General features: G+C 37.6%; 2 protein-coding genes across 5 annotated transcripts in view; both read left to right on the top strand.

Annotated features, from left to right (window-relative positions):
• Window positions 1–2,224: 2,224 nt before the first annotated feature.
• LOC127942081 (isocitrate dehydrogenase [NAD] subunit beta, mitochondrial) lies at window positions 2,225–9,719 on the top strand. 2 transcript variants are annotated; one of them, XM_052537635.1, is made up of 11 exons: window positions 2,225–2,358; window positions 3,144–3,317; window positions 3,503–3,623; window positions 3,769–3,829; window positions 3,932–4,064; window positions 5,242–5,375; window positions 5,455–5,557; window positions 5,734–5,880; window positions 6,014–6,108; window positions 6,266–6,326; window positions 9,343–9,719. In XM_052537635.1, exons 1-11 carry the CDS (start codon window positions 2,314–2,316, stop codon window positions 9,418–9,420), a joined length of 1,152 nt encoding a protein of 383 aa, XP_052393595.1. In that variant the 5' UTR covers window positions 2,225–2,313; the 3' UTR covers window positions 9,421–9,719. The 2 variants fall into 2 exon arrangements, with proteins under 2 accessions (XP_052393595.1, XP_052393594.1); XM_052537634.1 differs by lacking the exon at window positions 9,343–9,719 and adding an exon at window positions 7,757–9,136.
• Window positions 9,720–10,583: 864 nt separating this feature from the next.
• LOC127941716 (receptor-type tyrosine-protein phosphatase alpha) overlaps window positions 10,584–18,512 on the top strand; it is a 30,223-nt gene continuing 22,294 nt past the window's right edge. For 2 of the 3 annotated variants that reach the window (XM_052537071.1, XM_052537073.1), the window contains exon 1: window positions 10,584–10,966. The gene's annotated coding sequence lies outside the window, so the exon portion shown is untranslated. Of the gene's footprint in view, window positions 10,967–13,603; window positions 13,708–18,512 lie in introns of those variants that run through there. The other variant, XM_052537072.1, reaches the window with a different exon arrangement.

Genomic DNA, 18,512 nt, shown 5'->3' on the forward strand with positions numbered 1-18,512 from the left:
CTTTGGACCATTGGGCAACAGTCCAGTTCTTCTTCTCCTTAGTCCAGGTAAGATGCCTCTGACGATTTCTGTGGTTCAGCAAATTCCTTTACACGTCTGTGTGTGGTGGCACTTGATGCCATGACCCCAGCTTCAGTCCATTCCTTGTGAAGTTTATTAAAATTCTTGAATCGATTTTGTTTGACAATCCTCATAATGCTGCGGTTCTCTGGGTTGGTTGTGCATCTTTTTCCTTCCACTCAACTCTCTGTTAACATGCTTGGATACAGCACTCTGTGAACAGCCCGCTTCTTTGGCAATGAATGTTTGTGGCTTACCCTTCTTGTGAAGGGGGTCAATGATTATCTTCTGGACAACTGTCAGAGCAGCAGTCTTCCCCATGATTGTGTAGCCTAGTGAACCAAACTGAGAGACCATTTTGAAGGCTCAGGAAACCTTTGCAGGTGTTTTGAGTTGATTAGCTGATTGGCATGTCACTATATTCTAATTTGTTAAGATAGTGAATTGGTGGGCTATTATTAAATGTGAGCCAAAATCATCACAATTAGAAGAACCAAAGACTTAAACTACATCAGTCTGTGTGCACTGAATTTATTTAATTGAGTTGAATTACTGAAATAAACTAACTTTTCCAAGACATTCTAATTTATTGAGATGCACCTGTATATCAACCCACCTCAGGTATTCTGTCAATTTGACGAAGAAGAGTTACAGAGTAGACCAGGGGTGTCAAACTTTATTCCTGGATGGCCAACCTTGCTTAAAAAAAATAAAAATAAAAACAGCTTTACCTGGAAGTAGAGGAGTAATTCTTAATTTATGTTGGCAAGTGACTATACTTTACAACAGTTGAAATAAACTTTAAATACCAATCAATCATAAAATTTTGCATGTTTGTATTCTGTAGGGTAAACACAATTTGTGTACTGTTAAATTTTTGTTTTATTATACATATTTAATTAAGTTTGAGAGATTGCATTTGTAACAAAATATGCATATTCCCTCCATACCTTCGAGATTTATCATGAAAGGTAATTGCAACAATATAACATAAAAAAATAAAGCGTGAATATATGTGTGAATATATTGTGAATACAGGTTTTATTTAATATGCACAATTGTATTAAATTGTTTTTTAAAAATAATACATATCTTGTTATATTTGACATTGCTAAAAAGAACATTAATTTGTGTATTTGGTGCAACGCAATGTTTTTCCATGTCAGAGACTTAATTTATGTTTATCTGACATTGCTGAATTAAAATGGTCTTAACACTAACATTAGTAAATGTTTTTAATAGCATTTTGTTAACTTTTTCCCTTTCCTGATAGGAAGTGAAGTTGCAATAAAAGAGTGTTGTTTGATTAAATCTACAGATTTGCTAAATATTACAAGGACAGAGATGGCACAGAGACCAGGACGCTTATCAAGGGTTATGGTATTCGCTTTGATGTCTTGGTATTTGGCCAGGTCAGAGACTTTAACCTTTTTAATGTTATGCAAGTTAGCATCGACGTTTAACACATAATTGAATGTATGTTTTTTTACACATTTGAATACAATAATTTCAACAAACATGGGAAACAACAGCTAATGAAAAAACACTGTAACGACTTTTCAGTGCATTTTTCAGTGTCATTTAAAAAAAAATACTGCATATTAGAATGATTTTTGAAGAGTCATGTGACACTGAAACCTGGAGTATTGACTTCTGAAAATTCAACTTTGCCTTCAGAAATATATTAAATTGTAAAGTATATTAAAATAGAACAATTTATTTTAAATTCTAATAATATTTCACAATATTAAAGTTTTTACTGTATTCTTGAGAGAATTAATGCAGCTTTGGTCAATATAACAGACCTGTGGTTATCTGTGATTGGATTATCTTGACATTTATGAAAAGAAAGCAACATTACAAAGAGCTGAGCCTGAAGTATACACATGTTGATGACTTTGGACTTATGTAGTATGAGTATTTATGCTGTCATTGAACATACAAATGCTTGCTATACTTCTTAATAAATGTATTCGGTGTTTTAACATCATCTTAGTTAACTTTTATGGGATTTAATTCCTGCCATGATTCAAAACTGAAAATACAGTTCTGAAAAGTTGAAACTAAGTAACCTTTCTGTAATTGTTTAAAGCAAGTCGTTCTTGTGTCTCATAGGAAACATGACCCCTGTTGGCGAAGCACTGCGGTAACGCTTGCATCCAGCAGGGGTCAGTAGAGAAACGTTTTCCTCACGATTCCTACTTCAGAAGGAAGATCACAGTGACCTTTTCCTGTTTTTCCTCCCGTTAATGCATGATGGCGGCCGCGTTGAGAGGGAGGCTCGTAACATTGGCCAAGGTGAGTCTTGACAACCGGTGCTGTCAGTTCACAATGACATATGCCTCATTTTTTTGTCTGTGTCACACGGAAAATACAAAAAATAACTAGGAAACGAAGTCTGAACTGGAACACATTGGGTGTAACATTGTACATAGTAAAAACATGAAATATCAGATGACAGCTCACAGGAGAGGTCCCTTAGAAATTGTCTGGATGTAAAGACTTAAACCAATTTACCTGAACCTCCTTTACATCCGTTTACACAGCGGTGGTACTATGGTAAAATGATGGTATATGGTAATATGTTAATTTAGACTCTGTTTTTATGTTTTAATGACATTAAGCTTTTATGTATACTATACAATCATTTAATGGAATAGAGAAAATTCTAATTAAATATTAAATCATACTGGTGGTGTGATACATTACATTATAGGCTAAACGGGAATAATAACATTTATGCAAAATTGCTTTAACGAATGCTTATTTTACACAACGCTTATTCAAAATTCAATTAAAATAAATAGATCGATATCTATTGTCAGGGCTGTCAATAATTTAGTAAAATTTACTTTCTATTAGTAAACTTAAAATGTTAAAAATATAGCCTCATCAAATGGCCTGGCCACATAATACATATGTGAAATGCATTTTCAAACTATACAGGTGATTCACACAAACTTATTTCCAATGACTGTATGGTCCTTAAACTGTCATGTGTGTTAAATGTGTCAAATGCGTCATTGACACACTGTGATGCCCGCTGTAACAGTACTTGACCTGTGACATCTTTGACCCCTCAGGGTTTGAGTGGTGCCCGGTTTCAGCCGTTATGTGCTCGCTCTCTGAGTTTGACCTCCAGTCAGAATGTTTCGGAGACTCCCCCGGCGCGGGCCGACAGCACCTTTAAGGTCACCATGGTCCCTGGAGATGGAGTTGGACCTGAGCTGATGACCGCTGTCAAAGAGGTTTTCAAGGTACTGGTGTACTTTCTCAGTCATATTGTTGTTTTTTCAGACACAAGTAAACATTAACACTGATTATGATATAATAGGCTTTATTGTATTGGGTTAAACATCTTCCCACATTCATCCTGTGTTCCAGCTCGGCCCTCTCTCATCCTCTCACTTGCTCCTAATGCCTTTTTTGCCTCGTCCTCTAGGCAGCTGATGTTCCTGTGGAGTTTGAGGAGTTTCATTTGAGTGAGGTGCAGAACATGGCCAGCGAGGAGAAACTGGAAGAGGTGTTGACCTCTATGAAGAACAACAGAGTCGCCATCAAGGGTAACATTTCTAACGGCTGATCATGTCGTAATATTTTGGCTGGCAATTTACAATTAGTGCAAGCTTACTTATATTCTGATGTGCTGACAAAAAGCTAATTTGGCATTTAAAAGAAATGCTGATTCAGTTATTTTTTTATGCTTAGGAAAGATTCACACTCCAATGGAGTACAAGGGTGAACTGGCATCATATGAGATGAGACTGAGGTACTACTTTAACATTTTACCATTGCTGCCATGTACTGCTCATTGTACTGCTAGTTTTTGATTGTTTGATTGATTGATTATTTCTTGTTTTCTGATGTGCAGGAGAAAGCTGGACCTGTTTGCCAATGTGGTTCATGTGAACAGCCTGCCTGGATATAGCACCCGCCACAATAACCTGGATCTGGTTATCATACGGGAGCAGACAGAGGGAGAATACAGCTCTCTGGAGCATGAGGTATTTGTCATGTTCAAATCATTAATTTCTGTGTGAGGTACAGATGTTTTGCGGTTTTGATTATCTTCCCCTCCCATGGGCTGTTGACCAGATATTTGAGACACTTTTGAAACCCGAGAACCAGTGTCAGTTCTTGAATTAAACTTTATTTTGAGCTAATTGATGAGATTCACATATTGGGCTGAAAGATCCAACAGATCTGGAAGAGAACATTGCCAGTCATTTAAATTTAGGTCTAATACACACGCAAAGCTTACATATTGCTTACATAGCATAATGAGCTTTAATCATTCTTTGTGCCATTTTTGTTTTTATGCTGAGAGATGTGGTTTCTGTTAACTATTGTGATATTAAATTTTAAAACAGAAAAAAATCTGTCTTTCACTTTTTCTGTTATAGGTTGCATTGAGTAAATACAGCTGGATAAAGAAAACTGTGTCAGTCTTCATTTCAGGCTGCAAAGTTACAAAATCTGATTATTTTATAATGATTCTTTTCTATACCACTGTAAACGTAGACTTTAGATTGTCCCCTACATTACCAGGCAAACGTTTTTTTTAAAAGACATAAGGCTGCATTTATTTGATCAAAGCACAATAAAAACAGTACAACTGTGAAATGTTATTACAATTCAAAATAAAAATAATTTTTTAAAGCGTGCATCTGCCGCTTTAAATCTTCGAGCTCGTTACAGCAGGATGGATTCTGATTGGATGTCAATGTTTGTATATTCATCAGCTGGAAAAAATCGTTCTGAAAATGATTCCAACAATACCGTTTCTCTATGCCTTTATCGTTACAGTTGTAGTGTGGACTCTGCTATTCTTTAATATTGAGAACGATTTTTAGAACGATATAGTTATCGTGCTAAAATAAATGGGCCTTTTATTCCTTTGATGGAAATCATTACTCCAGTCTTCAGTGTCACATGATCCTCCAGAAATCAATCTCATAAGCGGATTAGGTGCTCAAGAAATATTTCTTATTATTATCAATCTCAAAAACAGTTGAGCTGCTTAATAGTTTTGCGGAAACCATGATATATTTTTTCAGGATGTTTGATGAATAGAAAGAACCACATTTATTTGAAATTGGACCCTGTTGATCAACTTTTAAAGAAAGTTGTATTAAAAACAACTAGTGTACATTTGCATTATGAGCACCTCTGTGTTTGTAGAGTGTTTCAGGAGTGGTTGAGTGCCTGAAGATCATCACCAGGGAGAAATCTCGCCGCATCGCAAAATTTGCATTCGACTATGCCACCAAGAAAGGCCGCAGCAAAGTGACTGCTGTCCACAAAGCAAACATTATGTAAGTGGGCCATGATTATTCTGCCATGCAGTTTTAAAGCTAAACACATAGACATGCTCACCTCGGATCATCTTTGCAGGAAACTCGCGGATGGTCTCTTCCTGCAGAGCTGTGCGGAAGTGGCTGAACTTTACCCCAAGATTAAATATGAAAACATCATCATTGATAACTGCTGCATGCAGGTATAGTGTCTTGTCTTTTATTTATAATGAATGACCAGCAATGAGAATGGCCTATATGCATGTATGTGTAATATATATATATATATATATATATATATATATATATATATATATATATATATATATATATATAAAAATATATATATATAATTGGTATGTTCTTCTGTGGCCCACAGTTGGTCCAGAATCCTTATCAGTTTGATGTGCTAGTGATGCCAAATCTCTACGGCAACATCATTGATAACCTGGCAGCAGGGCTGGTGGGCGGAGCCGGTGTAGTTCCAGGCGAGAGTTACAGTGCCGAATATGCCGTGTTTGAAACGGTTGGTGACTAAATCTTGTTTTTCATTCCTTTATTCATTCTACATCCACTGTAACAGTTTCAGACCAAGAATAAACTGTTTTGCCGTGTGTATGACAACTTAACAGTGATTCCCGTCTTGTATTTACAATCAGGGAGCCAGACATCCCTTCGCTCAGGCTGTCGGCAGGAATATCGCAAACCCTACTGCTATGCTTCTCTCTGCATCCAACATGTTGAGACACCTCAAGTGAGAATATTTTACAATATTACTGTATTTTTGATCGAATAAATGCAACTAAGTGAACATAAGACTTCTTTCAAAGATGTTTAAAACTGTGTCAATTATTCTAAACTTTTGACGAGTCTTGGTAATTGTATTTATGTAAGTGGGTTTCTCCTTTTAGTCTTGAGTATCATTCAAACATGGTGTCTGAGGCTGTCAGGAAAGTCATCAAGCAGGGCAAGGTAAGAGATGATTGTGTGTGTTTGTGTGATCATGTCTGAATGGGAGGGAAATGTGTATTGTGTGGCTGATAGAACTATATGCATTGTACATACCATATAGAACACGAGTGTACGTGCAAGTGTGTTTCAATGTTTTTCTGTGGGTTCAAGATGCCAAGTTTAGTATTTATGGACGTTTATGCATGTAAATCTGTATATTCCTGGTGGCGCTGGTTTTCATCCTTATTGGTTGGTTTCCCTTTGCTGTTGGCTTTGAATGAATGACCCTAACTGCAACACAACTTTTAGACTTTTAGGTGGTGTTGGCGCAGTGGATAAGACACATGGCTTTGGTGTGAGAGACCCGGGTTCGAATCCACTGTGAGACACCAATGTGTCCCTGAGCAAGACACTTAACCCCTAGTTGCTCCAGAGGCATGCGACCTCTGACATATATAGCAATTGTAAGTTGCTTTGGATAAAAGCGTCAGCTAAATGAATAAATGTAGACTTAGTCTTATATGTTAAGACTGTCGTCTTATTTAAAGACCTCAGGTAAAAGTCTGACAAGGGCCTTTTTATTTTTCATCTTGACACGTTTTTCGCCACAGCCATATCACCCTGTAGCCTAAGACTGGTTGCCCCACAGAAGCTAAGCAGGGTTGAGCCTGGTCAGTACCTGAATGGGAGACCTCCTGGAAAAACTAGGTTGCTGCTGGAAGAGGTGTTAGTGTCTCTCTGCTCTCCACCTGTAGCTGGTGTGTGGTGAGCGCACTGGTGCTGTTGCCCTGTGACAGCCGTCGCATCATCTAGGTGGATGCTGCTCACTGGTGGTGGTTGAGGAGAGACCCTTCATGATTGTAAAGCACTTTGTGTGTACAGCAATACACACTGAAGTGCTACATAAATGCTTCATTCATGCTGATATTAGTTAATGCATGAACAAGCAAAGAACAATTGTTTTTATTAACTAATAGCAAAGAGAAATAAATGGTGTAAAAGTATATTGCTTGTAAGTTCATGAATTAATGGTACCTTTTTGTAAACCGGTACTAAAAAACTAACAAGAACAATCGAAGACTTTTATGGTTTGCTGTTGCCAGTTGAAAGCATGTGGTATATTTGATGAAGGAATTGGGCTAACGGACGGAAACGAAAAAGCCAAACTAAAATACCAAATCTGATTTCATGGGGTCTTGAATCCATTATTATCATACATTCAGTTCACTGACACGGTCACGGATGTCCCTCAGTGTATACATTCAACTTCAGCATTGGCATTTCTAGAAAATGTACTCCTAATGGAAACTCTGTCATGCAGTCAGACTCTAGGCTTCGAGTTTGTGCTTGCCCATGAATTCTGATGTGGTGTGAAGACCTGTCCTCCTCTGCCACCTCATCCCGTTCTGGGTGTGCTTGACTGTCTGTGTGTATTTGCCTGTGTGTCCCAGGTGAGGACTCGAGACCTCGGGGGTTACAGCACCACTGGTGACTTTGTCCGTGCGGTTGTGGCCAACCTGCGCCATCGGACTGTTTGAAGATGCTTGCCAATGTCTATCCCTGATCACCTCATACATGCCACTTCTGATCTGAATATGTTTAAAGACTATTTTAAAGCAGCCCTGTCATATTATATTTTGTTTCCCATTTATTGCTTTCTTTTTCTCTCATTTTTCTGACTGGTTACTGATTTTCTGTTTATTTTTTTATTTTTTTTTAATGCATCCATGTACATTTATTTTCATTTCTGTTTGTCACAGTATGCATCTTTAACCTGATTTACACTTCTGTTTAAAAGTTTGGGGTCGGTAAGATAAAAAAAAAAGTTTATTATACTCACCAAGGCTGTATTTATTTGATCAATAATGCAGTAAAATTGTGAAATACTATTACAGTTCAAATAACTTTTCTATTTTGAAAGAAATGTATTTCTGTGATGGCAAGTTGTGATCCTTTAGAAATCATTCTAATATGCTTATTTGAGGCTTAAGAAACAATTATCAATGTTAAAAAAAAAAAAAAACTTTTGTGCTGCTTATTTTTTGTGAAAACTGATTCTTTGATGAAAAAGTTCAAAAGAGCAAAGTTCAGTTATTTGAAAAAGTCACCCCAAACTTTTGAATGGTAATATATGTCTGACATTGCTTTCCAGATTTAAGTTAAAATGTAAGTTTAAGTTAAATTAAAAAATAATTAAATTAAATAGATAAATTAGATAGCTAACTTTAGTTTCTGCATGACTCAGTCTTATTCCTGCTTCCATATAATCTCTGTTTGGGGCTGGTCTTCGTCAAATTGCCTTTGAGATCGCAGGACCTCTGTGAATTTGATTCTCAGACAGTTTTCAAAAGCTATTGGGCACATTAAGTGCCTGGAGTGATACTTGATGTTTTTGCCCTTTTTATTGTTACTAATGTAATCCTCACTAATCAAATCTGCTGCTGTCATAAATCAGATGGGCAATTACTGGATTGATCTGATAATGCAAAATCGCAAATGTTCTGAGCAGGAAGTCTGCTTCCTGCCATTGATGACCAGCTGTGGAAATGATGACAGATTGATATCAAAGGCAAATGAAATCACTGCCTCTCAGGCATTTGTAAACTTACCTCAGTCATGGCGGTGCTGATCTGACATGTTGTCTTTATATTTTTCTAAGCTCAGCACATTCAGTGTTAATATTTCAACTCTTACTTTGTTTGGGAAGGTGGAGACCACACATTTCAGGTTAAAATAATTTCAAGGTTGACTCATGCTTTAGATGAACTGACCAACGTTTCCTCGAATGTGATTTTTTTTTTATGCCAAAAAATAAATATGTAAAAACAAAAGTGTCAGTTTGTCTGGTTGTATGTGGATTGCTTGTATGGTTTGAAGACCTTCATCCTCATTTAATATTCACAAAATAAACATAATACTGTAAATGTGGTGAATGTTCAAGAAGTGTGTGTGAGGACAAACTGTTAGTTACAGATTAAGTTATTCTTTTAAGCTGCACCATAAAATGTATAATATTTTATTGCTCTTTTTGGTGTAGGTTCGCACCTCAGACCTGGGAGGCTACGCGTCAAGCGAGGAGTTCACCAGGGCTGTCATCTCTAATCTGGCAGTCTAAACCAATCTCAGTGCTCCACGAATATCATTTTAAGCACAATCTGCAGCACTGGTTGTCCACTGTCAACACTTTTGGTCCAACATTTCACATTTCAAGCCTTGCTTATTGGCCCAATTTTTGGATTATTACACCGTGTACTGTAGCGCAAAAAATTAATATGTTGTCTATCCAGAACCACTGATGTACCAGACTGTACTGCTTTATGATGCTGCTTAAAAAAGATGTATTTATTCAGCTATTTATTACTTGCAAATGCTACATGTTTAATCTTTACCATTATTAAAATATATAATATTCTAGCAATGTTGTATTTTTCTTAGTAGTAAGTTGTCTATGGTTTAAATATTATTTAAATATGTAAAAGTATCGTAAAGGGGGGAAAATAGTATGCCAGAATATAACAGAAATAAAAGAATGAGAATATCCCTTATTCATAAAATCTTTATGCAATATAAAAATAGTTTGGAGTCAGACTATTTCTTTTCTTTTTTTTTTAATGGTGAATGTCCTCATTGTTATTAATGAAAAGTTTCCAACCCTAAAATTAACAATTATATATATATGTGTATGTGTGTGTATATATATATATATATATATATATATATATATTACATATTTATGATGTTAATAAAAATACAGAAAAATTGTTTATTATGACAGCTTAGGTCCATTAAATAATGTTAACATACAACTTTTGATTTTAATATTGCATTAGTAAATGTTGAAATTAAACATTATGATTAATAAACGTTTTTTTAAAAGTTAATGTTAACTAATTTAGTTAACAAATGGCATTGTTCATTTTATAGAATAAAAAAAATAAAGAAAATAATTGTTATTATGATAGAACTGTATTATATTTTGGATGGGAGAGCAATTTAAACCTGATAAACCAGCAAAACATATTAGACTTGATTAAGATAAGTTTCTTCGCCAAATCCCCGAACACTGAAGAAGACCTGAAGGAAATCCCTGCAGTTAATCTACATTCATGCTTCATTAGAACTCCTCTCAAGACTGCTCTGAAACACGAAATACCGCAACCGACCGCAGGGTGGCGCATTCTACCTAAGCGCCTACTATAATTCCTCTTTCCTGGAAGCAAGGCATCCGCCAGATGTCGCGCGGCGTGTCTGCGTGGGAAGAGGAGAGGAGGGGCCTGGCCTGGGAATCCGCTGCTTCCCATTCCAGGCGCAGGGGCACAACATGGCGGATTAGGAGGCGAGCGACGCGCCCGGATACAACCAACAAATCGTGGGATACTGATTCCCCGTGTCGCGGAGAAGGCAGGAATATAGGCTTTTCGGAAAGCTAGCGCACACCTTTAAGACTTACCGAGACATGGATTTTGGAGACCAGTAAGCGCCTTATTTGCTTTGCCCCACTCCAAATTGGCTGTCTGTCCGAGATCATTCCTATCACCCAGGCCCCCCACCCCGAACACACTCTCGGTTCCTGGGGTGCGGAGACAGGGGCCGGGGAAGTGGAAAACAATAGCACTTTATCTGGAACATCAGGTTCCGTGGCGCGGGACAGGACTGTCAAGGTGAGTTACATCGCTGCTTCTCTGAATATATCAACAGCGCAAACTTCTGTTTATCGTCACAGTTTGTATGATATCTATCCCTTGTGTAACTAAGGTTTTGTCACGTTAGTGGTTCGTCTAGCCCAAAAAAAAACGAATCCTTTTGTGGCACATCCGATACTCCGGCGCAGATTTATGTAACGTTTACGCACCGCGCAAGGGTGTCCTGGGAGCGCATCCAACAATGTTTGAAGCAACGCGAACATTTGCCGAACTAGCTGGGAGGCAAGGAGGGAAAATGAGGGGGTGGGGGGCCTGCCGAGAAAAGAAGGGAGGGGAGAGGAAGAGAGACACGCATAGCTTTTAGTGGAAGTCAGGCAGATTGTGCTCCAGAACGCAGGCGTGATTCCTGACTGGATACAATGAGACCTTATGAAAGATACTTCACTTGACACATCGAGTCAGCGTTAGTGATGGTTGACTGAAGAAAATAAAAAATAAATGTATAACTGGATACAGTGTAGCAGGGTAATTGTTTTTGGTAAATGGTAACAATACAAATTATTTTGGTAAATGGTAACAATATTGAATGGTTCAAGACTAAATTTAGTAATCAATATTATTTCTGACGGGATATTATTTTTCTAGCTATATCAATAATTTCTGGACACCTAGCAATATCAGTGTTCACAGACTGGATATATTATAGCACTATAAATACTTTCTGGCTGGATACATTGTTTACATTTTAATCGGTTTTATTGGATAAATTCTAATAATGCTCATTTTCTCAAACTGGAACACTTTAGCAATTTAAATAGATTCCGAAATAAATTCTGACTGTTAATTTTTTTTGGCTGCATAAAATGTAACTATTAATTGTTCCAGACTGGATATGCTGTAGCTATGTACATGTTTTCTGACTGGATACATTGTTTTGATGTATTCTAATGGATACATTCTAGTAATATGAATAATTTCTGAGGGGATATATTGTAGCTTTTTGAATGGTTCTGAAGGTGACATATTGTTGCAATATTAATCGGTTTACTAGATATATTATATAATAAAATGGTCTCAAAAAAGACATTGTAGCAATGTGAATAATTTCTTACTAGTAAAATATGTTTTCTGACTGGATAAATTGCAACCGTTATTGATTCCAGGCCAGTAAGCTATGTCAATGCTATCTAACTGGATGCATTGTAATGTTAAGAGTGATATAACTGACTGTTTGTATTGTAACAGTATGAATGATTTCTGACTGGATAAATTGTAACTATTAATAGTTCCAAACTAGACACACTGTAGCTATGTATATTCTGTCTGGATACGTTGTAGCACTATTAATCATCCCAGGCTGGAGACATTAGAAACATTGCAACAATAACGGATGGGAAAACAATGGGAGTCCAGTGTGTTAGCGTCACGCGCTGTGGGCGCTGAAAGTGAACATATTGATCAGCGCTTTGTCGCTACATGTTTTTAAAGGGTGGTCTGTGTTTGTGTGTGAAGGGGAGGGAGCTAGTAGATAGGGAGCTTTTGTGGACGTGGGCACAAACACAGGAATTATGTCGCTCAGATGTCCAATCAAGTGCGCTATCAATTGTCTGCACTTAGGTGAAAGTTGCCGTGCTAATTTACCCGCTTTCTGCTTTATAAATCGGAGTTTTGCTTCCACTCGGTCGTCGTTTGCCCGCCACTGTGGTGCTAGCATGCCTAGAGAATACTGGATTAAAAATCTAATCACACACTGCACTCGTTCTAGTCTCTTCTGGATATGTCCCTTGAATGAATAGTCACATGTCAAATAAATTAAGGGAATGAATTTCTTAGATTCTCTATATTAAAGGTGTTACAAGGAACGTTTAGTTAGCTGATGCAGTGCATCTCATATTTTATTGTACATAAGGGGTATTTGTTGGTTATTGTTGAACCATGGATAATGAATTGTACATTAAAAGATGCTTTAATGTTGACACTCAAGTCAAGTCAAGTCAAATCACATTTATTTATACAGTGCTTTGTAGCAGCAGCTTTATAAAGAGAAACAAATATCAGTGTTAATGTAGCAGAATTCATCAGTTTGAAATTTACAGAAACAGCTTGAAATTTAGCTGTGAAGTAGCTTTACTGAAGACAGTCGTGTCATTACTCAGGGACTGTTCAAATTCAGGGTTGATTCAATTCAGTTCAATCACATTGTCGAAGGGTTGAATTTGTGTGTTCAATTATGAAGTGACTTTAAGCAGCTTTACAAAGGCAGATCTGGCATTATCCAGCTCAGTTAAGTATAAGTTTTTGTGTTCCCATTCGATAGTGTCAGTACATTCAGATAATTTATATTTTTGTCTTTTAAGCCTCAGTCGAGTAAGCCAAAGGCGACAGTTCAAAGAACCAAAACTCAATAAGTTAACTATAAATATGTAAACATAAAATGTAGCATGCAGTGCTTGGACATGCAGATGTAAAAATCCCATCTAAAATCCTGCAATTCACAATTCGCTCCAAATCAGGAAAAATATATTTTGTACATTTTTTTTTTTAAAATCTGCATTCTTAACCATTTAGCTGGTGTCGTATATTTGATGTCATCGGTCTAGTCTCACCTTGCTTGGGTTTCTCTATTGACTCGTCCTGTTTAGACCTGTTATTACCTCTCCCTGCAAGCAGTGAGGTTTTGAAATAGACCTGCACCTTTGGCAAGATGACGCCCTGCAGTTTTCCTGCCGCTTAACTTTTGCAATGATCCAACCGTCTAAGTGAGTAGAGAGATGACATTACAGCATCTGCAATGTGTGGGGTTTTGCATTGTAATTAGCACAGGCATTAGGTAATATTTTGAGTAGGCCACTTTCTGACACAATTTCATCAAGTCTATTTCTGAGGGCTTTTAAAAATCAAAGCCAGAAAAATAGACATGTTGTGTTAATTCCAGAGAGTTTATTCCGTAGTAGTAGACTGACATGACCATTTTTGGTATGTACACTGTGTGTTCGCGTCGTTAACATTTCCAACCATATGTCCATTTAACATGCACTGTCAAGCAAGGCAAAATAGTCATGAATGCACGTGCGTTATTTTTTGATATGCACTGATTGCAAAAATTTGTGTTGTGTAATAATTCGGTCACAGAGTCTTAAAGAAATAGTTTGTGAAATGCTCGTTTTCACTCAATATCCTGTTAATCTTGAGTACCTATAGAGTAGTACTGCATCCTTCATAACTCCAAAAAGTCTTAAGTTTTATTATATTCATATGAGAAAGATAGTCTGTACCAATTTTTCCCGGAAAAACACGACCGGCTGGAGGTGTGATGTGTGGGCGGAGCTAAAGAATCACGAGCGCCAGTAGGCTTTTGCGTCGAGAGCGTTTGGAAGCTGTGACATTACCGTGAAGAAAAAACCATCCAAAACAAACCATGGCTAACAGTCAGATTCAGCGTATATTTATGATCCAGAATCAGATCCAGAGGCTGAAATTGAACAAGAGCAGCATCAGCACATAGACGTTGGAACAGGGGGGGGCTGCCCCCCTCCCCGTTTTCCCACCCCATATATATATACAGACTCTAAATTAAAATGTGTTTGATTTAAGCCTACATTTCAAAATTTTGTGTCAGAAAATGTATTGTTTTTAAGCCTTTCGCACGTACGATCACACCGGTGTAATCAGTCTAGGCTGGTCCCTGGCGCATACGATCAAGTGCATCACATGATGAACTGCTAAATTCAAATGCTGAATTTAGCCAGAGACAGGCGCGCTCAGAGCTGTCATATATCACAACTTTTCAGTGTTTTCAACCACATACTGTTTATTTTAGGTTTCAAACATATAAATTCACATAAGTACAAAAAAAAAACCAATACATTTAGAGTTTGTAAAATACACACTGATGTCTATGGAAGAGGTAATAATAATCCTTTCCATTATAATTCGACACGTTTTATTCATATCAGATACACTTTGTGTAAGTAACTTCAATGTTTACTCTATTCTATTCCCAGTTCACCAGCCACTTACTTTTTAGGTATTTCAGGAGAAGTGGATGAATTCACGTGTTGTAAACATAGAGGTTGTAAATCCAACAGATCCGATTCTCTGAACTGCGTCTGCGGCACAAACTAACACGGCGGCGCCCATCGCGCATACAGATCAACTAACGCGATCGTTATAAAGGTGTTTAAACAACAATATACTTCCACTTGCATGTATTTGACAATCGGAATATCAGATATTTCATGCCATAGCTAACACATTTGTGAATATCCTAAATAAAAAAGGAAAAATTACATAAAAGCAGATCATCATTCATTCAGCGCTGTTGCTGCTGCAGTGTGTCACGTGACAAGCAATGACGCGTCACCATGGAAACGCCGCCCCCCCCCTCACAATATAGTTCCCACGTCCCTGCATCAGCAATGACGTCTCTATGTGGTATGTACTGTAACTGTATATATTTGCTTAGCGGTTTTGGAAAATGACTAAGTTCCACTTTGTCGTCTTTTTTTTTTTTTTTTTTTACGCTGTAAATGTGGAAAGTGCAGTTTGATGACAACATCGCATGTTGTTTACTTGATGTGCTCACGCGCCGATAGCTAAGTTAACAACACAGAGATATTTGAAGCAGTTTTACTCAGCGCCTGCGGTTCCAACGCACGATCGTGACCCTTTTTCGTTGGGACTGTATTATCCTTAAGAAATATACAATGTGCAAATCCGGCGTCAAACTGGGCCTTGTTTGTAAAACAAGCATCTTCGAAATGCAGGGAACAAACACAAACACTTGCACAACTCCGTTGATGCTCTGTAAAAATACACTCCATCCACTGGTCCCTTAATGCTGTTTTTTTTTTTTTTTTGGTAATCTGAGCAGGGTTGTCTTGCCCTGGCAACCAAAAACACACTTCTTTTGTGACATTTCGTGATGCTCTCGCTCTGATCAGTGAAGTCTGTTGTGCTCTCAGTGCTGTGCTATACCGGGAGCGCGCGCTCTTCCAGCAGACGTGCCCTCAGGACCCATATAAGGAAATTCCGCTCCATCTAACGTCACACAGACCCATACTCGAAAAAAACTTTCCGAAACTTGTGACAAACCGGAAGGAGTATTTTTGGAACAGAAATACTCCTTCAAACGTACAACTTAATTTGTCCATGTTTAGCATGGGAATCCAACTCTTTAACTGAGTAAAAAACTCAGTATGCATGAAATAGCATTTCACCCCCCCTTTAAATATAAGTCCTGGGAACCACTTTTGTGATATGTATATGCTGATTTTGTGTCCTTGACAGCTGTTGTTCTCATTCACTTTAACTGTTGACTGAGCCAGGATATTGTACCTTTTGTTTAAGAAAGAATGTCATACAGGTTTGAAGTGACACAAGGGGGAGTAAATCATGGCAGTGTTTTTTTTAATGTTGTTTTTTTTTCAAACACGTTCCCCACCCCCCCAGGTTCTGTGTCAAATCTGAGAGAGAAACACGAGTTGTGAGAAAGCGCTCTTTCGGAGGTCCACTGTATGTGTGTACTCACTGTGCGGCTCCGTCTGACTGTGTGCTAAATACTGACCTCATCTTTGCCACTTCCTGCCCTCTGTGTGTGTGATGTGGCTAGACCAGAGCATTCTCTGGGAAACCCTGACACAAGACTGCCAGCAATACACTAGATGGGTTAACGTTATCCGTTTACTGTGATTTCAGTAGTAATGGGAGTGGTTAACGATTTCTATCTCTAACTATTATATTGTTTGTGATTCTCAGGTTAACCAACATTCCAGGTTTTTTTTTTTTTTTTTTTTTTTTTTTTTTTGCAGATTTTTTTTATTTAAGCCTGCCTTTTTTATTTTGCATAATTTCTTATGGCTTTGTTGGTAAACAGAAGTGGATCAATTCTGAGCGCTAATAAAATCTTCAGTGATACAGAAACTGTATACTTCTGTTCAAAATTTTGGGATCAGAAAGATTTTTAATGTTTTTGAAAGAATTCTCTTATGCTCACAAAGACTGCATTTATTTGATCAAAATAAGTTAAAAACATAATATCGTTTAACCATAAACTTTTGAACTGTATTCCATGTTTAGAAGAAAAGCTTTTATTTAGCATTAAATTATATACTTTTTTAATAAAAAGTGGGAAGTGGGATGTCGTGGCCTAGTGGTTAGAGAGTTTGACTCCTAAACCTAGGGTTGTGGGTTCGAATCTCGGGCTCCCCGGGCGCCACAGCATAAATGGCTGCCCACTGCTGTGTGTGTGTGTGTGTTCACTGCTGTGTGTGTGTGCACTTTAGATGGGTTAAATGCAGATCACAAATTCTCAGTATGGGTCACCATACTTGGCTGAATGTCACGTCACTTTTCACTTTCTGTGCTAATTTTGGCAGGAAATGTGTGAATTAAAAGTACTGAAATGAATAGAATGAAAATCCTCCCTTAGCTATTCTGTAATCCGGTAACTTGAGTAATCATTCAATCCCTCTTCTTGTTGCTGGAAGCTGTGCACGGGAAGTCTTGCAGGAATGGTGGTTTGTGTGTGTTGTGAAACACCATCAGGGTTCTTCTTGTGATGGCGGCAGATGCAGTGTCATCCTGCGTGTCCGCTGGGCTGCCCCAGTTTCAGGGAGATGAAGAGGGCCATTGAGATTATTCCTGTCACACTGCACACTCCTCCAGGGTGCAGAACAGCGTATTAATAAACTGTGAATGGGGACAGACAGATACCCATTATCTCTGCTTAGGAAATGCTCTCCGGCTACAGAAAGAGCCTCCATTGCATGTATATAGGACCAGTTTCCCTGACCCGAACTCAACTGCAGTGTACACTGTGGAAAAAAATTAAAATAATAATAATCCACTCAGAAATATCTAGGAAATTTCACAAGTAGAAAGACTGAGATTCTTTTGAAACATACTCCAGTAATTTCAACTTCAGAAAATCATTACAGTGTATAAAGTGTGTTTTTACTTAGTTTGCATCTATTTATTTTCCAAAAACTTTGTTTCTGAAGGCATACAGAAAGTATAATACATCTGTTCACTATACCTAACAGGTTTGTAGTTCATATAATAGCTGTACTGTTTATTGAGATTGAGGTTTTGCCGTACTGTAAAGGATGTAGAAAATAGGAAAATGGCTGGTTTATTTTCTCAGGCTTGAGAGCTAGACAGATAAAGAGAGCACAAGTCAGCCATTTATAAAAGCACGACTCCTTTGGTATGTGTTTATGTGTTTAGGACTGAACAATTATTCAGTCATCAGTTTTGGCCATTTCAAGGTAGAGAAAGTGTACGTGCAATAATGGATCGCTATCCTGTTGCTGTGTCGTTATTAATGGTGTAAATGTATAGCTTCAAGGGATAATTCACCCAAAAAAGGAAATTCTGCCTTTACATATTCACCCTCATGTCGTTTCAAACCTGTAAGACCTTTATTCATCTTTGGAACACAATTAAAAAAAAATTGAAATCCGAGAGCTCTCTGACCCTCCATAGACAGCAAGGGTCCTACCATGGTCAAGGCACAAAGTAAGGAACGTAGTAAGGACACCATCTTTAAAATAGTCCATGTAAA

The sequence above is a fragment of the Carassius gibelio genome, chromosome A21 (assembly GCF_023724105.1).
Source record: "Carassius gibelio isolate Cgi1373 ecotype wild population from Czech Republic chromosome A21, carGib1.2-hapl.c, whole genome shotgun sequence".
In the NCBI taxonomy this organism is placed as follows: Eukaryota; Metazoa; Chordata; class Actinopteri; order Cypriniformes; family Cyprinidae; genus Carassius; species Carassius gibelio.

Bases quoted from the DNA above. Each gene is read 5' to 3' on its own strand.
- LOC127942081 (XM_052537634.1), top strand. From the start codon at position 2,314: ATGATGGCGGCCGCGTTGAGAGGGAGGCTCGTAACATTGGCCAAG. The intron at 3,830-3,931 runs GTACTACTTTAA...TCTGATGTGCAG, and splicing joins TCATATGAGATGAGACTGAG to GAGAAAGCTGGACCTGTTTG. The intron at 5,881-6,013 runs GTTGGTGACTAA...ATTTACAATCAG, and splicing joins AATATGCCGTGTTTGAAACG to GGAGCCAGACATCCCTTCGC.